We start from the raw sequence: 19,316 nt of genomic DNA on the forward strand, positions 1-19,316 counted from the left end.
TCGCAATTACATAACTTCACACAATACACGCGCTGGGTGTCGCCTCCGCTCCGACGTCGTTGCTACGGCAACCCGTCAGATCAGTCAATGATGTGGCCCAGTCTGAACAGAGCCAGATCCGATTTGGACACTTGGACACTGGCTAAAAACAGTGTGGACAGTCAGCCCTGAAAATCGGATATGAGAAGGAATCAGATATGAATCAGATTTGCCTGCTGTCTGAACGCGGCCTTAGTATGTAGGGACCCGGATGTGTTGTCATTGGTTACTGTTGCTAAGGACGTTGAAGTAAATGGTTAACAGCAAGTCACTATCTCGTTATTTTGAGATAGTTAAGCTTAGAGTAACGTAACATGGTGTCAGAATGAAACTAAAAGCACCTTGAAAAGGGATGAGCCTCCAAAAGTGAAGTGGTCCAGACGAACGGGAGACGATGTTAGTGCTATTTAACGATGTTAATGCTATTTAACTGGCTCCAGGCTGCAACGGGCAAGGTCATAAGCCCCGCCCCAGGCCCGGCTCTGACATGTTCCGCTACTGCTTTAATGTTTTAAATAATATGGTGTAATAAGACTTTTTCTTTTCTTTTAAACACTCTCAATGCCTCAATGAAGCAGCTTGATTCCAAGAACCAAAAACATTGAAATCATTTCCTTTGTTTTAAGGAAATTATTTCAATGTTTTTTGGCGTTTTTTCAGTTGTAGTAAATGGTTATCAGTTTTTTTTGTTAAAGACTAGTAAACTGTTTTTTCAGTCACACACCAGGTTTTAGTAACCTTAAAGAGAGAATACAAACTGTACGAAAATATAAATTTTATAAGATTTTATTATAAATACAAAGAAAATACAGAACGACAAAATGTGCAAAAATACAGATAAGCTGTTTATTTTGGAGGCTACACTCCAGTCAAAACAGTATTGAGCTGGATTCATAACTCCAGCATAAAGAGAGAGGTATTATTAAAAATAAATAATAAAACATTCAGACCATTATGAATCTTAATAAATATGTTAATATATTATAAATATGCCTTTTTATATTCAATGTGAATCGCACAAACTAACATCAATGGAATGAGTAAAGAAAATGTGACATGACAGCCACAAGGACTGAGAGGAGGCTAATTTTGTTGAGAAATGCAGAAGAAGCAGCAGTAGATGTAGTTGTGGTGGTTGAGGATGCGGAAGTTGTTGTGGTGGTTGTTGCGGCTGTGGCTGGTGCAGCTGCAGTGGTCGTTGTAGGTGCAGCTGTAGAGGTGGCAATAGGTGCAGGTGTAGTGTTAGCGGCAGGTGCAGCTGTGGTAGAGATGGTTGGGACAGCTGTAGGTGCAGCTGTAGAGGTTGCAGCAGGTGCAGCTGTAGAGGTTGCAGCAGGTGCAGCTGTAGGTGCAGCTGTAGAAGTTGCGGCAGGTGCAGCTGTAGGTGCAGCTGTAGAGGTTGCAGCAGGGGCAGCTGTAGGTGCAGCTGTAGAGGTTGCGGCAGGTGCAGCTGTAGAGGTTGCAGCAGGGGCAGCTGTAGGTGCAGCTGTAGAGGTTGCAGCAGGTGCAGCTGTAGGTGCAGCTGTAGAAGTTGCGGCAGGTGCAGCTGTAGGTGCAGCTGTAGAGGTTGCAGCAGGGGCAGCTGTAGGTGCAGCTGTAGAGGTTGCGGCAGGTGCAGCTGTAGAGGTTGCAGCAGGGGCAGCTGTAGGTGCAGCTGTAGAGGTTGCAGCAGGTGCAGCTGTCGAGGTTGCAGCAGGGGCAGCTGTAGGGGCAGCTGTAGAGGTTGCAGCAGGTGCAGCTGTAGGTGCAGCTGTAGAGGTTGCAGCAGGTGCAGCTGTAGGTGCAGCTGTAGAGGTTGCAGCAGGTGCAGCTGTAGAGGTTGCAGCAGGTGCAGCTGTAGAGGTTGCAGCTGTAGAGGTTGCAGCAGGGGCAGCTGTAGAGGTTGCAGCAGGTGCAGCTGTAGGTGCAGCTGTAGAGGTTGCGGCAGGTGCAGCTGTAGAGGTTGCAGCAGGTGCAGCTGTAGAGGTTGCAGCAGGTGCAGCTGTCGAGGTTGCAGCAGGGGCAGCTGTAGGTGCAGCTGTAGAGGTTGCAGCAGGTGCAGCTGTAGAGGTTGCAGCAGGTGCAGCTGTAGAGGTTGCAGCAGGGGCAGCTGTAGAGGTTGCAGCAGGTGCAGCTGTAGGTGCAGCTGTAGAGGTTGCGGCAGGTGCAGCTGTAGAGGTTGCAGCAGGTGCAGCTGTAGGTGCAGCTGTAGAGGTTGCAGCAGGTGCAGCTGTAGAGGTTGCAGCAGGTGCAGCTGTCGAGGTTGCAGCAGGGGCAGCTGTAGGGGCAGCTGTAGAGGTTGCAGCAGGGGCAGCTGTGGGTGCAGCTGTAGAGGTTGCAGCAGGTGCAGCTGTAGGTGCAGCTGTAGAGGTTGCAGCAGGTGCAGCTGTAGGTGCAGCTGTAGAGGTTGCAGCAGGTGCAGCTGTAGGTGCAGCTGTAGAGGTTGCAGCAGGTGCAGCTGTAGAGGTGGCGGTAGGTGCAGCTGTAGAGGTGGCAGCAGGTGCAGGTGTAGTGGAGGTGGTTGGGCCAGCTATGGTAGAGATGGTTGGGGTAGCTGTAGTGGCGGTAGGTGCAGGTGTCGTGATGGCGGTGGATGCAGCTGTAGAGGTTGCAGCAGGCATAGTGGAGGCGGTAGGTGCAGCTGTAGTAGTGGTAGTTGGGCCAGTTGTAGTCGTGGTGAGCATTGTGGTGACTGTAGTGGTGGAAGTAGATGCAGTTGTAGTGGTGGTGGTTGGTGCAGCTGTAGTGGTGGTTGGTGCAGCTATAGTGGTGGTTGGTGCAGCTGTAGTGGTGGTTGGTGCAGCTGTAGTGGTGGTTGGTGCAGCTGTAGTGGTGGTAGTTCCAGTTGTAGTGGTGGTTGGTGCAGCTGTAGTTGTGGTTGGTGCAGCTGTAGTGGTGGTTGGTGCAGCTGTAGTGGTGGTTGGTGCAGCTGTAGTGGTGGTTGGTGCAGCTGCAGTGGTTGTTGGTGCAGCTGTAGTAGTGGTTGGTGCAGCTGTAGTGGTGGTTGGTGCAGCTGTAGTGGTGGTTGGGGCAGCTGTAGTGGTGGTTGGTGCAGCTGTAGTGGTGGTTGTTGGTGCAGCTGTAGTGGTGGTTGGTGCAGCTGTAGTGGTGGTAGTTCCAGTTGTAGTAGTGGTTGGTGCAGCTGTAGTGGTGGTTGGTGCAGCTGTAGTGGTGGTAGTTCCAGTTGTAGTAGTGGTTGGTGCAGCTGTAGCGGTTGTTGGTGCAGCTGTAGTGGTGGTTGGTGCAGCTGTAGTAGTGGTTGTTGCAGCTGTAGTGGTGGTGGTTGGTGCAGCTGTAGTGGTGGTTGGTGCAGCTGTAGTGGTGGTTGGTGCAGCTGTAGTGGTGGTTGGTGCAGCTGTAGTGGTGGTTGGTGCAGCTGTAGTGGTTGTTGGTGCAGCTGTAGTGGTGGTTGGTGCAGCTGTAGTGGTGGTGGTTGGTGCAGCTATAGTGGTGGTTGGTGCAGCTGTAGTGGTGGTTGGTGCAGCTGTAGTGGTGGTTGGTGCAGCTGTAGTGGTGGTTGGTGCAGCTGTAGTAGTGGTGGTTGGTGCAGCTGTAGTGGTGGTTGGTGCAGCTGTAGTGGTTGTTGGTGCAGCTGTAGTGGTGGTTGGTGCAGCTGTAGTGGTGGTGGTTGGTGCAGCTATAGTGGTGGTTGGTGCAGCTGTAGTGGTGGTTGGTGCAGCTGTAGTGGTGGTTGGTGCAGCTGTAGTAGTGGTTGTTGCAGCTGTAGTGGTGGTGGTTGGTGCAGCTGTAGTGGTGGTTGGTGCAGCTGTAGTGGTGGTTGGTGCAGCTGTAGTGGTGGTTGGTGCAGCTGTAGTGGTGGTTGGTGCAGCTGTAGTGGTTGTTGGTGCAGCTGTAGTGGTGGTGGTTGGTGCAGCTATAGTGGTGGTTGGTGCAGCTGTAGTGGTGGTTGGTGCAGCTGTAGTGGTGGTTGGTGCAGCTGTAGTGGTGGTTGGTGCAGCTGTAGTGGTGGTTGGTGCAGCTATAGTGGTGGTTGGTGCAGCTGTAGTAGTGGTGGTTGGTGCAGTTGTAGTGGTGGTTGGTGCAGCTGTAGTGGTGGTTGGTGCAGCTATAGTGGTGGTTGGTGCAGCTGTAGTAGTGGTGGTTGGTGCAGTTGTAGTGGTGGTTGGTGCAGCTATAGTGGTGGTTGGTGCAGCTATAGTGGTGGTTGGTGCAGCTGTAGTAGTGGTGGTTGGTGCAGCTGTAGTGGTGGTTGGTGCAGCTATAGTGGTGGTTGGTGCAGCTGTAGTAGTGGTGGTTGGTGCAGTTGTAGTGGTGGTTGGTGCAGCTATAGTGGTGGTTGGTGCAGCTGTAGTAGTGGTGGTTGGTGCAGCTGTAGTAGTGGTGGTTGGTGCAGCTATAGTGGTGGTTGGTGCAGCTGTAGTGGTGGTTGGTGCAGCTGTAGTGGTGGTTGGTGCAGCTATAGTGGTGGTTGGTGCAGCTGTAGTAGTGGTGGTTGGTGCAGTTGTAGTGGTGGTTGGTGCAGCTATAGTGGTGGTTGGTGCAGCTGTAGTAGTGGTGGTTGGTGCAGCTGTAGTAGTGGTGGTTGGTGCAGCTATAGTGGTGGTTGGTGCAGCTGTAGTGGTGGTTGGTGCAGCTGTAGTGGTGGTTGGTGCAGCTATAGTGGTGGTTGGTGCAGCTGTAGTGGTGGTGGTTGGTGCAGCTGTAGTGGTGGTTGGTGCAGCTGTGGTAGTGGTGGTTGGTGCAGCTGTAGTGGTGGTTGGTGCAGCTGTAGTAGTGGTGGTTGGTGCAGCTGTAGTGGTTGTTGGTGCAGCTGTGGTGGTGGTTGGTGCAGCTGTAGTGGTGGTTGGTGCAGCTGTAGTGGTGGTTGGTGCAGCTGTAGTGGTGGTGGTTGGTGCAGCTGTAGTGGTGGTTGGTGCAGCTGTGGTAGTGGTGGTTGGTGCAGCTGTAGTGGTGGTTGGTGCAGCTGTGGTAGTGGTGGTTGGTGCAGCTGTAGTGGTGGTTGGTGCAGCTGTAGTAGTGGTGGTTGGTGCAGCTGTAGTGGTGGTTGGTGCAGCTGTAGTAGTGGTGGTTGGTGCAGCTATAGTGGTGGTAGTTCCAGTTGTAGTGGTGGTGGTAGATGCAGCTATAGTGGTGGTGGTGGGGGTTTGTGTGGTTGTAGTTGCCAGTGCAGCTGTGGTGGTGACTGGAGCAACCGTCGGCACTCCATTTCCAGAGGCTATTTTATAAAGAAGCATTTAATTAATATTATGTTCAATCACACATTTCAAACAAATGTTACAATATCTGTGAGGAATAAAAGTTCCACTCACCAACAAACAGAAGAAGAATCATACAAACGTTTCCAAGCATGGTCATGTATTTTCTCTTGTCTGGTTCCTGAAAATAAAGTTGATAACAGTCATTATAGGATAAATAAAAGAATTATCTGTCCTTTGAACTCAAATGTTCATCAACTCAGAAATGCAATTCAACCTGCAATTCAAAAAAGGATTATTTGTACAGGCATCTTCTTCTGATAACCACCGCCTTGTTACACATTCTAACAAGTCAACTACTAAACTAATGTCTGTAAATGCAGTCAATCTCATTTGTTATCAGATTATCAAACTATCATTGCAAAACGTGTTCAGTCATTTTGTCCTTTCATTTATATTTCTGAAAAATGTTTCAAAATGAACGTATAATCGTTTAGACTGAAGTTCATATTTTGACATTTGCTACATGCTGACCACCCACTTTATTAGGTGTAGTAGGCAAACCGAAGAAACAGGTGTGTGTTTGTTCAATTAAGTATCTGGCTACAATTATTAATCTAGTTTGGGATTTTGTTTTGCATGTGATGCAGAACCCCAGCTTTTTCTAAAACAAGTTTATTTATTACTTTCCTTTATAATAATAATAATAATAATAATAATAATAATGAATTTAATTTATAATGCACTTTCCATTCGGAAATCTCAAAGTGCTTACAAGAAGAAAAAAAAATGTATAATACTGTCTATGATGACTGTAGCATGGTAAATAGAAATAAAGACAAGTTTTACAAAAATAAAGGAAATGATCATAATTATGAAGGTTAACCTGTATTGTATATTTTACTGATTATAGAAGTATATGCAGTACTTACAGATGATTCTTTGATTGTCTTCTCCTCAGCAGATCTGTGATGCTTTCTGAGTTCAGCTCCTCTTTTAATGGCACACGACGACCTGAGGTAACGTCAGACTGAAGGGCGTGGTTTGGGGTGTTGGTACCTTTTATATTTATGTTTGCTTGTAGATGGATAGTCATTTGTTCCACCTCCCTCACCTCCCTCCACTGACATAGCCACAATGGGAATTTTGCAACACATAGAACTGCATTTTTTCTTGTATGACATGGTATCTGTACGTGCTAGGTGTGACAAAACGGCTTCTTTTGTTTTACCCTGCATCACAATAATATTTCTGCGACTGTTCACCATTTAAATCAGCAAGTCAAAACATCAGGTGTCAATAGAGGGAGGATATTCAAATCAAACTTTATTTATATAGCACTTTTTATGGGTAAGTATCGCAAAGTGCTTTACATAATAAACACCAACATATAAAAACTGACACACTCATGGTTAAAAACACACATAAGGTTATTTTCCCGCACAATCTCACATTAATACGTACACAGCACACATATTTGGATTTTAGATATGGATATTATAATCCCTTTGGTTACTTAGAACTTTGTATCACCTCATGAATGCTATGTTTTTTTAAGCATTGCTTTCTACAGTTTCTGGGGTAGCCTATACAGTATGCTCCAGCGTGTAGAGTCATTTTATTCTGAATACCGCGTGCTTTCATTTTCCCAAATAAACTGAGCAATCGTTTTATGAAGTCAATTCAGGACATGAAAAGTCAGAGAGAAATCAATTAATTCCCTTGAGCAACACTTGGAAAAAGTAGTACAAATGCAAGAAAACATTTTAAAGGTAGCAGTCTCAGGCAGCTGTCTGAGTTTCAACTGGTTTCAGTAAATTCTTGCTTTTTCTATTCTGTAATTCCATCTCAGATTTAACCTTGTTTTCAAATCTCTTTATGGCAAGGGTTAACACAATTTTAAACCATATGTTGTTACAGCTATACTTCTGATATTATACTTTGTTTAAATTAACTGAAAATGATTCATGGATGATCACAAATAATCAGTTTTTCAGAAATCAGTTATGGTAGATTGTTTTAGATTTTAAACCCTCATTTACTACGTAGACAATACACTATCTGTAAAATTTAATTCAACTCAATTTTATTTATATAGCATCTATTACAATACAAGTAGTCTGCAGGTGCTTTCCAAGGACCCAGAACATGAACCCCCCAGCAATTACTACATAAATCATGGAAGTAAAAACTCCTAATGAAAACCAAAAAGGAAAAACAAATGACAGATTTTAAACTGTAATTTGTATATAATATATAATATATAATAATAATAATCCATCACAAGTTCATAATATACAACTTCCCTTCATTATTCATGCATTTTGCTCACAGCAATTAAAAGCACAAACTGAATTGCTAAGAAAACATGAAATATAACTGTTTTTGAAACTTGGAGCTCTAAACTTAAGTCACACAAATTAACAGTTAATAATATTTGTATTAATTTGGACTCCTGTTATATATTTTAAACTACCAGCTGACTGCTGACCCATCAGTGTCTATAAGTAATACTGTACATAAAAGAATTTGAGGTTAAAAAGGAGCAGCGTTTGTGCAGCGTTGACCTAACCGTCTGTTATATAAACCAGTATATCTGGTTCATGATTAAGGTCCCCAAGCATCTGTTCTCCGTCACAGACCGTATTTATTATCATTGTTATCATAACTGGGTAAGTTAGGTGTTTTTTTAGCAGACGTGTATATCTAAATATGCCTGCAGCGTTTAAAATGAAAGATACAAATATTTGAAATTATATAAGGATTGATATTGTTCAAATCTTTAATTTCATTCATATGTTAATATTTCTCCTAAAAGAAAATTGCCTTAGCTTTTACACCTGGTTGCATAAAAAGCAAACAATATCCAGGTATTTTATCATACCTATGTTAATGCACTACTTAACAAGAATAAAACAAAAGTATTTTTTTTGTTCTGGCTCATAGCCACCCGCTAATAATTTGTTCCTTAGTGTTGACATAACATAAGAGCTTAAAACAAATGTCTTAAGTTGTCTTTATTGCTAAAAACTTGTCATTCAAAGTGATATAAATTGACTACTTTCACATCAAACAAAGTGGTGGAAAAACCAAAAGTTTAAGAGTATTGTTCTATTGCATTCTTTTGTAATGTATTTGCATTCATTATGTTAACATGCTTCTCCAGACTCGACTCACTCTTTTACATGAGATACTTTTAAATAGTATGAAAGAACTGGTTATGCTGCAGCCGCATTACTAGTTTATGGAGAATAAACACTTTTATATACTGTATGTTCACTATTGCATTGTTTCATTCTTAGACTTCCCTGAGAGAAAAGAGAAAAGAAGATTAACATTTCCAGTTAACATCTGTAACAGGTTATGTGTTGTGATGACCAATAGATAAATATCTTGACAAATATATTAGATAGCAAAGTGAATTATCATGTTGTATCATCTACTGCTATGTGGCTCATTAGATTATGTGTTTTATGTGATTATGTGAATTATTCAAGCAGTTGAATAAACTTGTGTCATTCCTTTCTTTTCCTCAAAATAACACACATTTCATAATTAGTAAAAGCATAAAGTAATGATCACATTCAAAGTATGTTCAAATATAATACTGCTTGAAAGATATAGACATTATAAATAGCAATACATTAGTCAAATTCTTAGTTCTCTTAAATATATTTATGGTATGAAAAAGGTGCTTCACCAGTTTTTAATTTCAAAAAGCTGTTGTCATAATAATTGTGACAAAAAGGAAGCTTGATTTGTGAATGATTGCTGAGGAGGTTTTGTGTTTGGGCAGATGCTCTGGTTGATGCACCTGCTGACGTGGTTGAAGCAGTTGTGGCTGTTGTAGCAAAAGAGGCTGATGAAGCAGCTGTGGTTGGTGCGTCGCTCCTGGTTGTTGTATGTGAAGTGGTGGTGGTTTTAGAAGCAGCTGTGGTTGTTCAGGAAGCTGCTGTGGTTGTCGTTGGGGAAGCGGATATGCTGCTACAGCCTACGCTGCAGGGAGACACTAACATGATCAACTGAGCGGTGCCCCTCACCCCTTCTTCTCTCTTTCTCTCCTCTTTCCTGTCTTCAGATCAACCCCTCAGTTATTCATTAGAAGTATCTCCTAACCAGAATTATCCTCCATTGTTGTTGTAGTTTATTGTGCCGGTCTGCGCCATCCTTTTCTCTTCTGCGCATGTTTGCAGGCCAGAGCTTCAGGAGCTGCATGCTGCCCTGCAGTCCCACCTTCTGATCATCCCACTGCTGCTTCCACCTGTCTGTATGGATGTCTGCTGACATCCTGACCTACAGTTCCGTCCTCTGACCACCCTCTGTCTAAATCTGCTTATATAGTCATTCCTGTAGTGCAGCAATTCACCATTGTGTCTGTGTCTCTCCTACATTCTCTCTCTCTCAAGGTTTCTCCCCTCCTAAAATTGGTCGCTGTTGTCATTGGAGTGGATGTGGTTGTAGTTAAGGATGTTTTATTTATTGTTGGGCCTGCTGTTTTTTTTTGTTAAAATTTGGAGGAGTTTGATTCAGCAGACTTTGTCTCTCAATCTGTAATCAAATAATAAATGACATGAATGAATAATAATATATACTGTTATCAACTTAATTAATAGAATGATATTGTTGCAGTGTAAATGACTTATACACCTGGACAAGTTAATTATAATAAGACATAAAATTTAAATAAATATGAAGTGACAAAGTGGCCAGTAGACTATCAGAGGCCTTGATGGAGGCCTTCAGATTAAGGTGGATGCACTTATGTTATGTTATGTTATTCCTGTAACCAGGCAACGGCAGAGCTGATGATGTCATATGCAGCATTGGCAGATAATAGGCAAGGCAAGGCAAGTTTATTTATATAGCACAATTCAACACAAGGTAATTCAAAGTGCTATACATTGACATTAAAAGTCATTGACATTGACATATAGTCTGGTCCATCAAGGAAACATGAACTGATCACACAACAGAATACTTTGTGTTTGTAATAATGTTTAAAAATGTTCAAATTAAAGTTTGTTTGGTGACTTGTCAGTTGTAAAACTATATTTCTAATATTGAAAAGATTCTTGCCTTTCTGCCAGATCACTTCTGATTCATTGTAGTATGGGCAGAGGACGTGTGGGAGTCTGCAGCGCTGCAGGGATATTTGGCCTTGTGGGCTGAGACTGAAGTTCCTGTGGATCAGTTTTATTACCAGTGAATTCCATAAATGCCCGGTCTAATCAGATCTGGAAGCTTTGGATGCTGGGCAGGCATATTTGGCTTTTTTTAATGTAGCTGTGTGTTTGCATTTCCCTTCTATGGGATGCCACTTTTTTTCCTGCAACAGTGCACCATTGTGTGCATATTGATTTTCCATAGGTTTTGCATTGGATGATCTTCAGCAAAAATTGTTCATGCAATATACAGTATGTCTCATTATTTGACGGTGTGTTTTATGTATATTTACTTAGGTATTCTATCAGTAAAACCCACAGATTATGTTCAAAATCAACAATAACATGCTGCCAGACTGTATCCAAAACATGTTTAATTTAAGACAAAGCCATTACAACCTCAGAGGGGAGTAGCATATACAGGAAATCAAAAATCAGAACCAACACCAAACTGAGATGCTACAGCGGCAGCGGTGGATGTTTGGAATAAGTTGGAGAGGGATTTGAAATTATGTAGAACCTTAACTTTATTTAAAAAAACTAGACTAAACTAAACTAAAAGAAAATTGAAAAGAAGGATGATTTCTCTATATCAAATTAATGAGCGGTGATGCTTATTATGTTGATTTGGGTATTCATTTAATTGATGATTTGATTTGATTATTTAAGGATGAAGGCAATTTGTTTTACTGGCAGTCTTATCTCTTACTTCTTGTTTTTATTTCATTACTTTAAATAATCTTTTTGAGAGTAGATTAGGCTTTGCTTCAGCCTACACCTTTTTCGGTCTAGATGTTATTATTGGAAACTTTTTTGTAATGTTTTCTTTGAACAGTGTATTCGTTTCCTTGTTGTCATTTTTATTCTTCTTTTTGTGATGTCATGACCGAAATAAACTAAACTAAACTAAAGCCCTCTTTCCAGAAATACCAAAGCAGATGTCAAACCTGCTATTGAAATATACTCTAATGTTTTGCTGTCTCTAAAGACTTTAAGCTCTGTGACTTCCATGGCTGAATGAATCTGCAAAACACGAGCAGGAATCATGTCTCCCAAGAAGAACATGTAGAGACTAACACACTTTGCGGCCTTGTTCGTCTGTTTTCACAAAGATAAACTCCTATTGTACGTTTGACCGCACAATATCAGCCCGTTGTCCAGATCGTGGCTTCACACATTGTTTGCTCGTGTCATGGACCCATGGATCTCGGTAGCCGTCTGATTTTCACCCACATGTCTTTAGCATGTGTGTGTCTCTCACCGTTTAAACAGTACATGCATGCAGTACATGTATCCTATTTATCTTTGATAAACAAAGTAGTATTTCCTCCAGCAGAATCATTCTGAGCATTTCCAGAGCTGTGGATCTCAGTTTACCTGAGAACTCAGATCGTTCTCAGCAGTGGTGTAACATCGCCGTGATGGGCCCTGGTGCAATTTTTAGGGCCCGAGCACTGACGGTGCAAAGGCCCTATTGTATCTGTAGGAATTTTTTTTTTCTCGTTTTTTTATCCTCGTTTTTATTTTTCCGACGAAAGGAGGGCCTTTTTGCCCCCATAAAAGTGCCCCAAAAGTCACCAAATTTTGCACAAAAGCCAGGCCTGGCGAAAAATTTGTTTGCCTTAATGGGCGTGGCCTAATGGCTCAACAGCGCCCCCTAAAATACTTTGTGCCTCAAGCCCCACAATACGGTTTGACGTATATGCACGAAAATCAGTACACACCTGTATCATGTCGCAACTTAAAGAAAAGTCTCTTGGCGCCAAGGCCCGAAACCCAACAGGAAGTCGGCCATTTTGAATTAATTGTGTAATTTTGGCGCAATTTATGCCATTTCTTCGGCCGCTTCTTCGCCCAAACCGTAGCGTGCACCCAGGTGTGTTATACATCAAAATATGCGTCTCCATCCTGTGACGACTCGCATTACTTTTCTCATTCAAAAGCGTTACCGTGGCGACGATAGACGCCAAAAAGCGCGCCCCCCCTTCATCTGATTGGTTCATATTTGATAGTTCCTACTTTCTGCCATAACTCTTGAATGGTTTGGTATAAAGAGTCGTGGGTGGTTTCATCTGCTAAATGTCCAGGCCTGAAGAATCTACATGCAAGTCATACAAGCTTCCACTGCAGCCTGAACGTGCACAAGGGTGGAGGGCCCGTTCATCACTGCTTGCAGCTTTAGTTTTTTCTGTTCCTCCACCCCTGCCCTAAACAAAAGCGCACACACACATGCACACACACATGCACACACACACATGCACAGCCACTATAGAGAAGTGCTATTGTTGCCATGTAGGCTAACGTGCTGTCTCCTCCCGGCCCCCCGGCGGTCGGCTCAATGCCTTTTCATCTATGCAGGTAGCTGGCAAGCTATTCTCCAGTGGGACGCTGGCTTTTTTCCGGTTGCAGTAAAAAACGGATCTAATTTTGTCATTTTTGCTTAAACATCATCCTGGCTCTTTTTTTCTTTTCTCTTTTGTGTGCCGCTTTTTTGTTGGGGTTTTCAAAACATGATGCAACGCTGATTTAATAAAGTTCAAGATTGCAAAGTCAATAGCAATCCTGTATAAGTCCAGAAATATATTAAATCATAAAGCACTACAATTTAATTTATTGTTCACTAATACTACATTATATATGGTATTGTGTGGGAGTTTGGGCCTCGACCTATAAGACAACAGTAAATGCTATAGTCCTCTTACAAAACGTTTTATTAATAGGGTGGGAAACTATGAACATACAAATCCATTGTTTATAAAATCCCAGGTTATGAAATTTAATGATTTGGTTTATGATAAAATAATGCAAATAATGTATAAAGCTAAATTAAAGTTACTCCCTGTCTGTGTACAACGGCTTTTCTCAATACATGAGTCAAAATATAATTTGTGTGATGTTTGTAAATTTGTTGTACAAAAAGATAGAAAAGAGACTAAAAGGTGACGTATATTTATCTGTTGTGGGAGTTGAACTATGGAATGACGCTAACCTAGATTTACCAATGTGCAGCTCATTTTCGGTTTACACAAAAAAAAGATTTGTAGAGCAATCTTTGAAAACTACAAATAATAATGTTTATTTGTTTTTGTTTGTTGCTGTTCTCTGATATTTATATTAAAAAAAAATGTCTTTACTACTATATATGTAAACCTTATTGGTCCTTTTCTGGTTTAGTTTTGCTATTGTTTGTTTGTTTGTATGTAGGACAGGCATTAATATAAGCACTTTGCTTCTGCCTGTGCCTTTTCACTCACTATTTTTCAATAATGTTTGTGTTTAATGCTTGTAGTGTGATGTGACTGAATAAAGAATTTCTATCAATCAATCAAATCAAATTTTGTTCATGGCTTTACAATTTAACTTGCTGATTCTTTTCATCGGACAAGAATATTTAGTGTAAGCGCCATGTATAGTTTAACTTTATAGTTTAACTCTTTTATTGCATAATATGCCTTGTTGTTTACACACAGGGAATATATTTCAGTTTAAATTTTGAGAGTTATTATTTTATACTTTAGTGATTAATACCTAAATTTCACTACTGAGATTTGTTTTGCCTTAACGGTTTCTGTAGTTTGGGCCTGTGGGGCTTCCGTAGCGGGAGGAAGTGCGGGACTGTGTTTTTTGTGAGTTGATTGAATAAACGAGTGACGGTGGAGCAACACAGTGTTTTACCGTTCTGTTGACGTTCTGTTGACGTACTTTACTTACGCGTAAACAATCTCCTGTCGTCATTACCACATATTCATGAAGTGAGTAACAAGGTTTGCAAAAGAAGAAAACGTCTAAAGAGTCTAAAGTCTAAATCACTACAATTAGGTTTTATAAATTCTTGACATGTTTCGGCGATTACGTCCACCTACATCAGTCACAAGATGATGTTTGTCCCACAAATAATCAGCTGTTAAAAGGAGGCGGGACTCACCTGTCAGATTTGACAGGTGAGTCCCGCCCTCTGCTGTCTGCCCCCCCAGGATGCTCCAGGAGGGAGGGAGCATGTAGGCTCCTCGTCCCTGTTGATGGTCCTCGGCAGTACTTGAGTTGTAAAAAAACAATCAGGGGGGATGGTGGATTTTATCATATGGGGACAGATAATTTGTGCTGATTACAAATAATATAATATATTACAAATAATAGCAGTGACCAAAACAGCTGCAGAAATACTGCAGGAATGACATAGCAGCAGTTAAATGCAGCCTTCTGTAAGCTTTAAATATCCACTGGGCTTACATCAAATACATCAAAACACAACAATAAAAAACACTTTTCTGAACTTATCAATATGATTCTGTCCTTCACAGGATAAGTAACATGGATCACTGCAAAAACTCTAAATCTTAACAAGAAAAAAAATCTCATTACACTTAAAACAAGAAAAAACAACAATTTACAACAAAGTAAATTTTCACTTGAAATAAGTAGAAAATCTGCCAGTGGAACAAGATTCTTTTGATAAATCTTGTCCCACTGGCAGATTTTCCTACTTATTTTAAGTGAAAATCTACTTGAAACAGGTGAAAATTGTTGTTTTTTCCAGTGACGAGTCTTGTTTTAAGTGTAATGATATTTTTTTGGCTAAAAATTAGACATTTTAAATTTAAATTGCAGACTAACTAACAGAATAACATTTTTACCGATAATGTAATAACTACATTATTGGGAATTTATTACATGGTACTCAAAGTCTGCAATTTAACCCACACTGCAAAAACTCAAAATCTTAACAAGAATATTTGTCTTATTTAGTTAAAATATCTCATTTTTAGCCCAAACAATCTCATTACACCTAAAAAAAGAGTCATCACTGGAAAAAACAACAATTTTCACCTGTTTCAAGTAGATTTTCACTTAAAATAAGTAGAAAAATCTGCATGTGGAACAAGATTTTATTGCTTGTAATAAGAAGATAAATCTTGTCCCACTGGCAGATTTTTCTACTTATTTCAAGTGAAAATTTACTTGAAACAGGTGAAAATTGTCAAATAAGTTATTTTTCTGGTGATGACTCTAAATGTTGAAATAGCAGTAAAACCACATTCATTGATGAAATGACATAAGGGATGGAAAGGGGGGATGGCAGTTTTACAGGGGGGATGATTTGGACAGTTTTTATTTCAGGGGGGGATGCCATCCCCCCTCATCCCCCCTCAACTGCAGTACTGGTCCTCGGGTCCCGCTTCCTGATGTCTACAGCCTCCCCTGATCCAGCGCTGGTGTTTGTTGTCTTTGGTGCGGATGATTCTGGCCTTTTCCCAGTCCATGATGTGGTTTTTCCCTTTTGCAGTGATCAGTGATGACTGACTTGTAGCGTTCTTGTTGTGCCTTTTCTTTTGTTGCTCTTGTTTGTCTTGTTGCTGTCTCCTTCTCGCATTCTTTTCTTGTAATAAAACTCCTCCCTGTCTCCCCGATGTATGTTTTGTTGCACGAGCGGCATGGTATTTCGTAAATGGTGTTGCAGATTTGGTGTTGTGAACGGGGCTAGTACCCATGAACCTTTGCACTATTCTGCACATCTGTACATAATGTAATTGCACTGGACTTTTTTACCAACTACCTCCTCGCACTACTGTAAATACTGCTGTAAATACTTCCACAGTGGGAATGCTGCAATCACCCATGTACATACTGTAACTCAAATCTGTTGTAAATCATATAATCACATCTCATCTGTTCAGAGGTGGGTAGTAACGAGTTACATTTACTCCGTTACATTTACTTGAGTAAGTTTTGGGAAATGTTGTACTTTTAGGAGTAGTTTTGAATCACTATACTTTTTACTTTTACTTGAGTAGATTTGTGAAGAAGAAACTGTTACTCTTACTCCGCTACATTAGGCTACGTTGAGCTGTTACTTTTCTTTTATCCCTTTTATCCACGTACGCGTCAATCTCATGACATCACTGAGTGATTTTGGGAAAAATGTTAGTTTTTGCATGTTTTGTCACATTTACACAGACTCAAACACACACAGAGTTTCTATGAGTTCATGTTTGTTCTAGTTCTGCCTGGTTAAAAAAGAAAAGTACAAAGGCTTGAAATTTTGTGCTACTTGTGCTTAATTTATTTTTTTATTCTGTTATTATTTTATTTATTTTATTATTTATTAAAGTACTTGAATTTACTTTATTATTTTAAAAAATGTTAAGCTATTTTTTATTAATTTTATTATTTTATTGATTTAATTTGCGTGAAGATGATTATTTTGTACTTTTGTCTGTTTGAATGGTTGTGTTAAAGAAATAAATCAGACGTTACTCAACAGTTACTCAGTACAGTTTTTTCACCAAGTACTTTTTTACTTTTACTAAGTAATTATTTGGATGACTACTTTTTACTTCTACTTGAGTCATATTATTCTGAAGTAACAGTACTTTTACTTGAGTACAGATTTTGGCTCCTCTACCCACCTCTGCATCTGTTTATAATCTGTTTATAATATATATTATAACTCATTCATGTCTGACCTGCACCTCATAACAACAGTATTTATTAATCTGCACTGTGTACATACATACTTATATATATGTGTATATATGTGTATATGCTGTACATTGTGTTTATTTCACTGCACAAGCACTTCCGGTTAGATTCTAACTGCATTTCGTTGCCCTGAACCTTAACATGTGCAATAATAATAAAGTTGAATCGAATCTAATTTGTTTTCTGGGTATATTTTGTCCTTGGGATGAACCAGTATGTGGCGCAGTGTTGTGTGTGGTTTGACGGGTGTGTTGATGTTGTATTTTTTCATTGTCCTTTGGATGCGTCTGTGAGTTATGTATGGCAGCGTTACTACGCCTCGGTTTTCCTGTTTATTTGTTTGTTTCTTATTTCCCCCCGTGCTGTGGTGTTTCTGTTTCTCACCCGTGCTGCTCCTCTGTGGATACTGGCATCTTCTCAGTGTGTGTTGTACGTGTTGTTCCTCCTGTGCACTGATACAAATATTGTGCTTGATCTACTTAAAAAAAATAAGTCAACTTTTTGCATGAGATTATTATGTAGATCAAGAAAGACTAGTCTTTGTATAAACTACTTCATTTTTTGTATGTAAATAATACATTTAGCAAGTACAGTCAACTTAATTGTGTTAAGTTTACTTTATTAACCAAAATTAAGTTGACTTTACTTGCAAATGAATTTTGTACATACTAAAAATTAAGTAGTTTATACAAAGACTAGTTTTTCTTGATCTATATAAAAAAACTCATGCGAAAAAGTCGCCTTAATTTTTCTAAAGTAGATCAAGCAAGATATTTTTTACTGTGGTTTTTACTTAAACAAATAAAGCATGTTTCATCTAAACGTTGGTCAATCTGCCCAATAGATTAAAATTGTTAAAGGAAAAGTAAATACAACAAGATCTTTGCTTGTTGTTTGTGTGTAAATGAAAAGATTACCTGGGATTACATAAATACTGCTTGTTAAGGAAAAAATGCACAATGTCTTGTTTTTTGAACAAATTCAGATTAAGTTCAAAACTAGATGTATTCATGTAAAGCAACAAACTTCATTTTTAATTGTTAATATCACAGATTTAAGTATGTTATATTTACATGCGCTTAGATTTATTTTTTTCAGTGTGCTACGCTATTTTTGGTCTTTTCCCGTTTACTTTGTGTGTGCTTAAAACTCACGTCACATCATCGCGTCATCATGCTCTTAACATGACTGACAGGTATCCTATTAAGGTGACTAGACTATTCCATTCACAAAACCTTTTTTTTCTCCCTCCTTCATGGGCCCCTGCAGCGTCTGGGCAGCGGTGTAGCTCAACCGGTTGCACCACCGATATTTACGTCTATGATTCCCAGATGGAAAAGGGAGGAATGCCTTTTTCAGGTTGGGACTGGTGAAGGAGTTTCTTGAGATCTTTTTTCATGAGAGATGTTTCGGCTCCTTAAAGGGGACCTATTATGGCATCTAATACCTATTTTAAACAGGCCTTGAATGTCTTAAAAACAAGCTTTTGATTGTTTTTGCTAAATAAATTAGAAATTCAGCCTCTAAACCATGTCTTTATCTTCCCATTCTCTAACCTCATTATCTATGCAGGATTCTAAGTGGGCGGGGCTATGATAATGAGGCTCTGTGCTGATTGGCTGCCTGAATGACGCGATACACCGATACGGAAAAATGGCGGAAGCTCCGGCCGGCTGAGTTTTTACACCGTGTCCTAACTGCATGCGATGCGAGCGAGCGTCAGCGACAAAATCAATTCCATTGCTTTATTTTCTATTGGACTGTCCTAACTGGCCGAAGCGACGCGGCGCCATTTTGAGCTGAACATTTGTCGAACGCCCTGCTTCTATTTTCTTCCTGTCGCTCGCGTTGAAAGCCGGTTGAAAGCGCTGTAGGAAACAGTCATGATGAGGAACGGCTGATCCAGTTAGTTGAAATGAGAAGTTATCTCTATGATTCCTCCTCATTTCACTACAAAAACCTCAATAAAGTGGCAGCTGCTGGAGGGAGATGGACAGAGAGCGTCCGATGTCACGCAGTGCTGCGATAGTCGGACGCTCGCATGCAGTTACACGGTTTTATAGTTGTGGGCGTGGTTTGCATTTGGTTACGTAACGAAAATGCGCAGAATCTTATTGGCTCGTAGATCCACATCACACTGGACGGATCATCCGAGCGGCTGTACAGACACCGCAGAATCTGGTTGCTTTCCTCCTTCTCTGAGTTGGCAGGCTGAGGGGAGACCACTTTATATATGTTAAAGGAGCTTGAGGCAGGATTGAGGCAGGATTTATGAAAAAAATTCGTATACATTTTAAGTTTTCTAGTAATAATGTCAGATGAAGCGTTCCAAACCCAAAAGAATGAGCCCTCTAGTGTATCTCTCCGTTGCCTTGAACAGGCTGTGTGCTGCAAAATGTGCTGCAATTCGGTCCCGAATTTCCCGCGCTGTCCTGCGGATGTGACGTCACATGACGCTGCATGCACGTTCTCCCCGTTCTCCCGTGCCGGCTTCACTGTT

At 40.8% G+C, this 19,316-nt stretch overlaps 1 protein-coding gene and 1 long non-coding RNA gene across 2 annotated transcripts; both read right to left on the reverse strand.

Annotated features, from left to right (window-relative positions):
* Positions 1 to 1,281: 1,281 nt before the first annotated feature.
* Positions 1,282 to 2,702, reverse strand: LOC133460869 (uncharacterized). The gene is made up of 3 exons (XM_061741614.1): positions 2,466 to 2,702; positions 2,010 to 2,128; positions 1,282 to 1,777 (listed from the first exon to the last, which is right to left on the reverse strand). Exons 1-3 carry the CDS (start codon positions 2,700 to 2,702, stop codon positions 1,282 to 1,284), a joined length of 852 nt encoding a protein of 283 aa, XP_061597598.1.
* A 2,407-nt stretch (positions 2,703 to 5,109) lies between these two features.
* LOC133460736 (uncharacterized) lies at positions 5,110 to 6,161 on the reverse strand. The gene is made up of 3 exons (XR_009784150.1): positions 6,107 to 6,161; positions 5,289 to 5,355; positions 5,110 to 5,194 (listed from the first exon to the last, which is right to left on the reverse strand). It is a non-coding gene; the product is annotated as an uncharacterized LOC133460736 (long non-coding RNA).
* Between the last annotated feature and the right edge of the window lie 13,155 nt (positions 6,162 to 19,316).

Source organism: Cololabis saira, chromosome 15, assembly GCF_033807715.1.
Source record: "Cololabis saira isolate AMF1-May2022 chromosome 15, fColSai1.1, whole genome shotgun sequence".
Taxonomy (NCBI): Eukaryota; Metazoa; Chordata; class Actinopteri; order Beloniformes; family Belonidae; genus Cololabis; species Cololabis saira.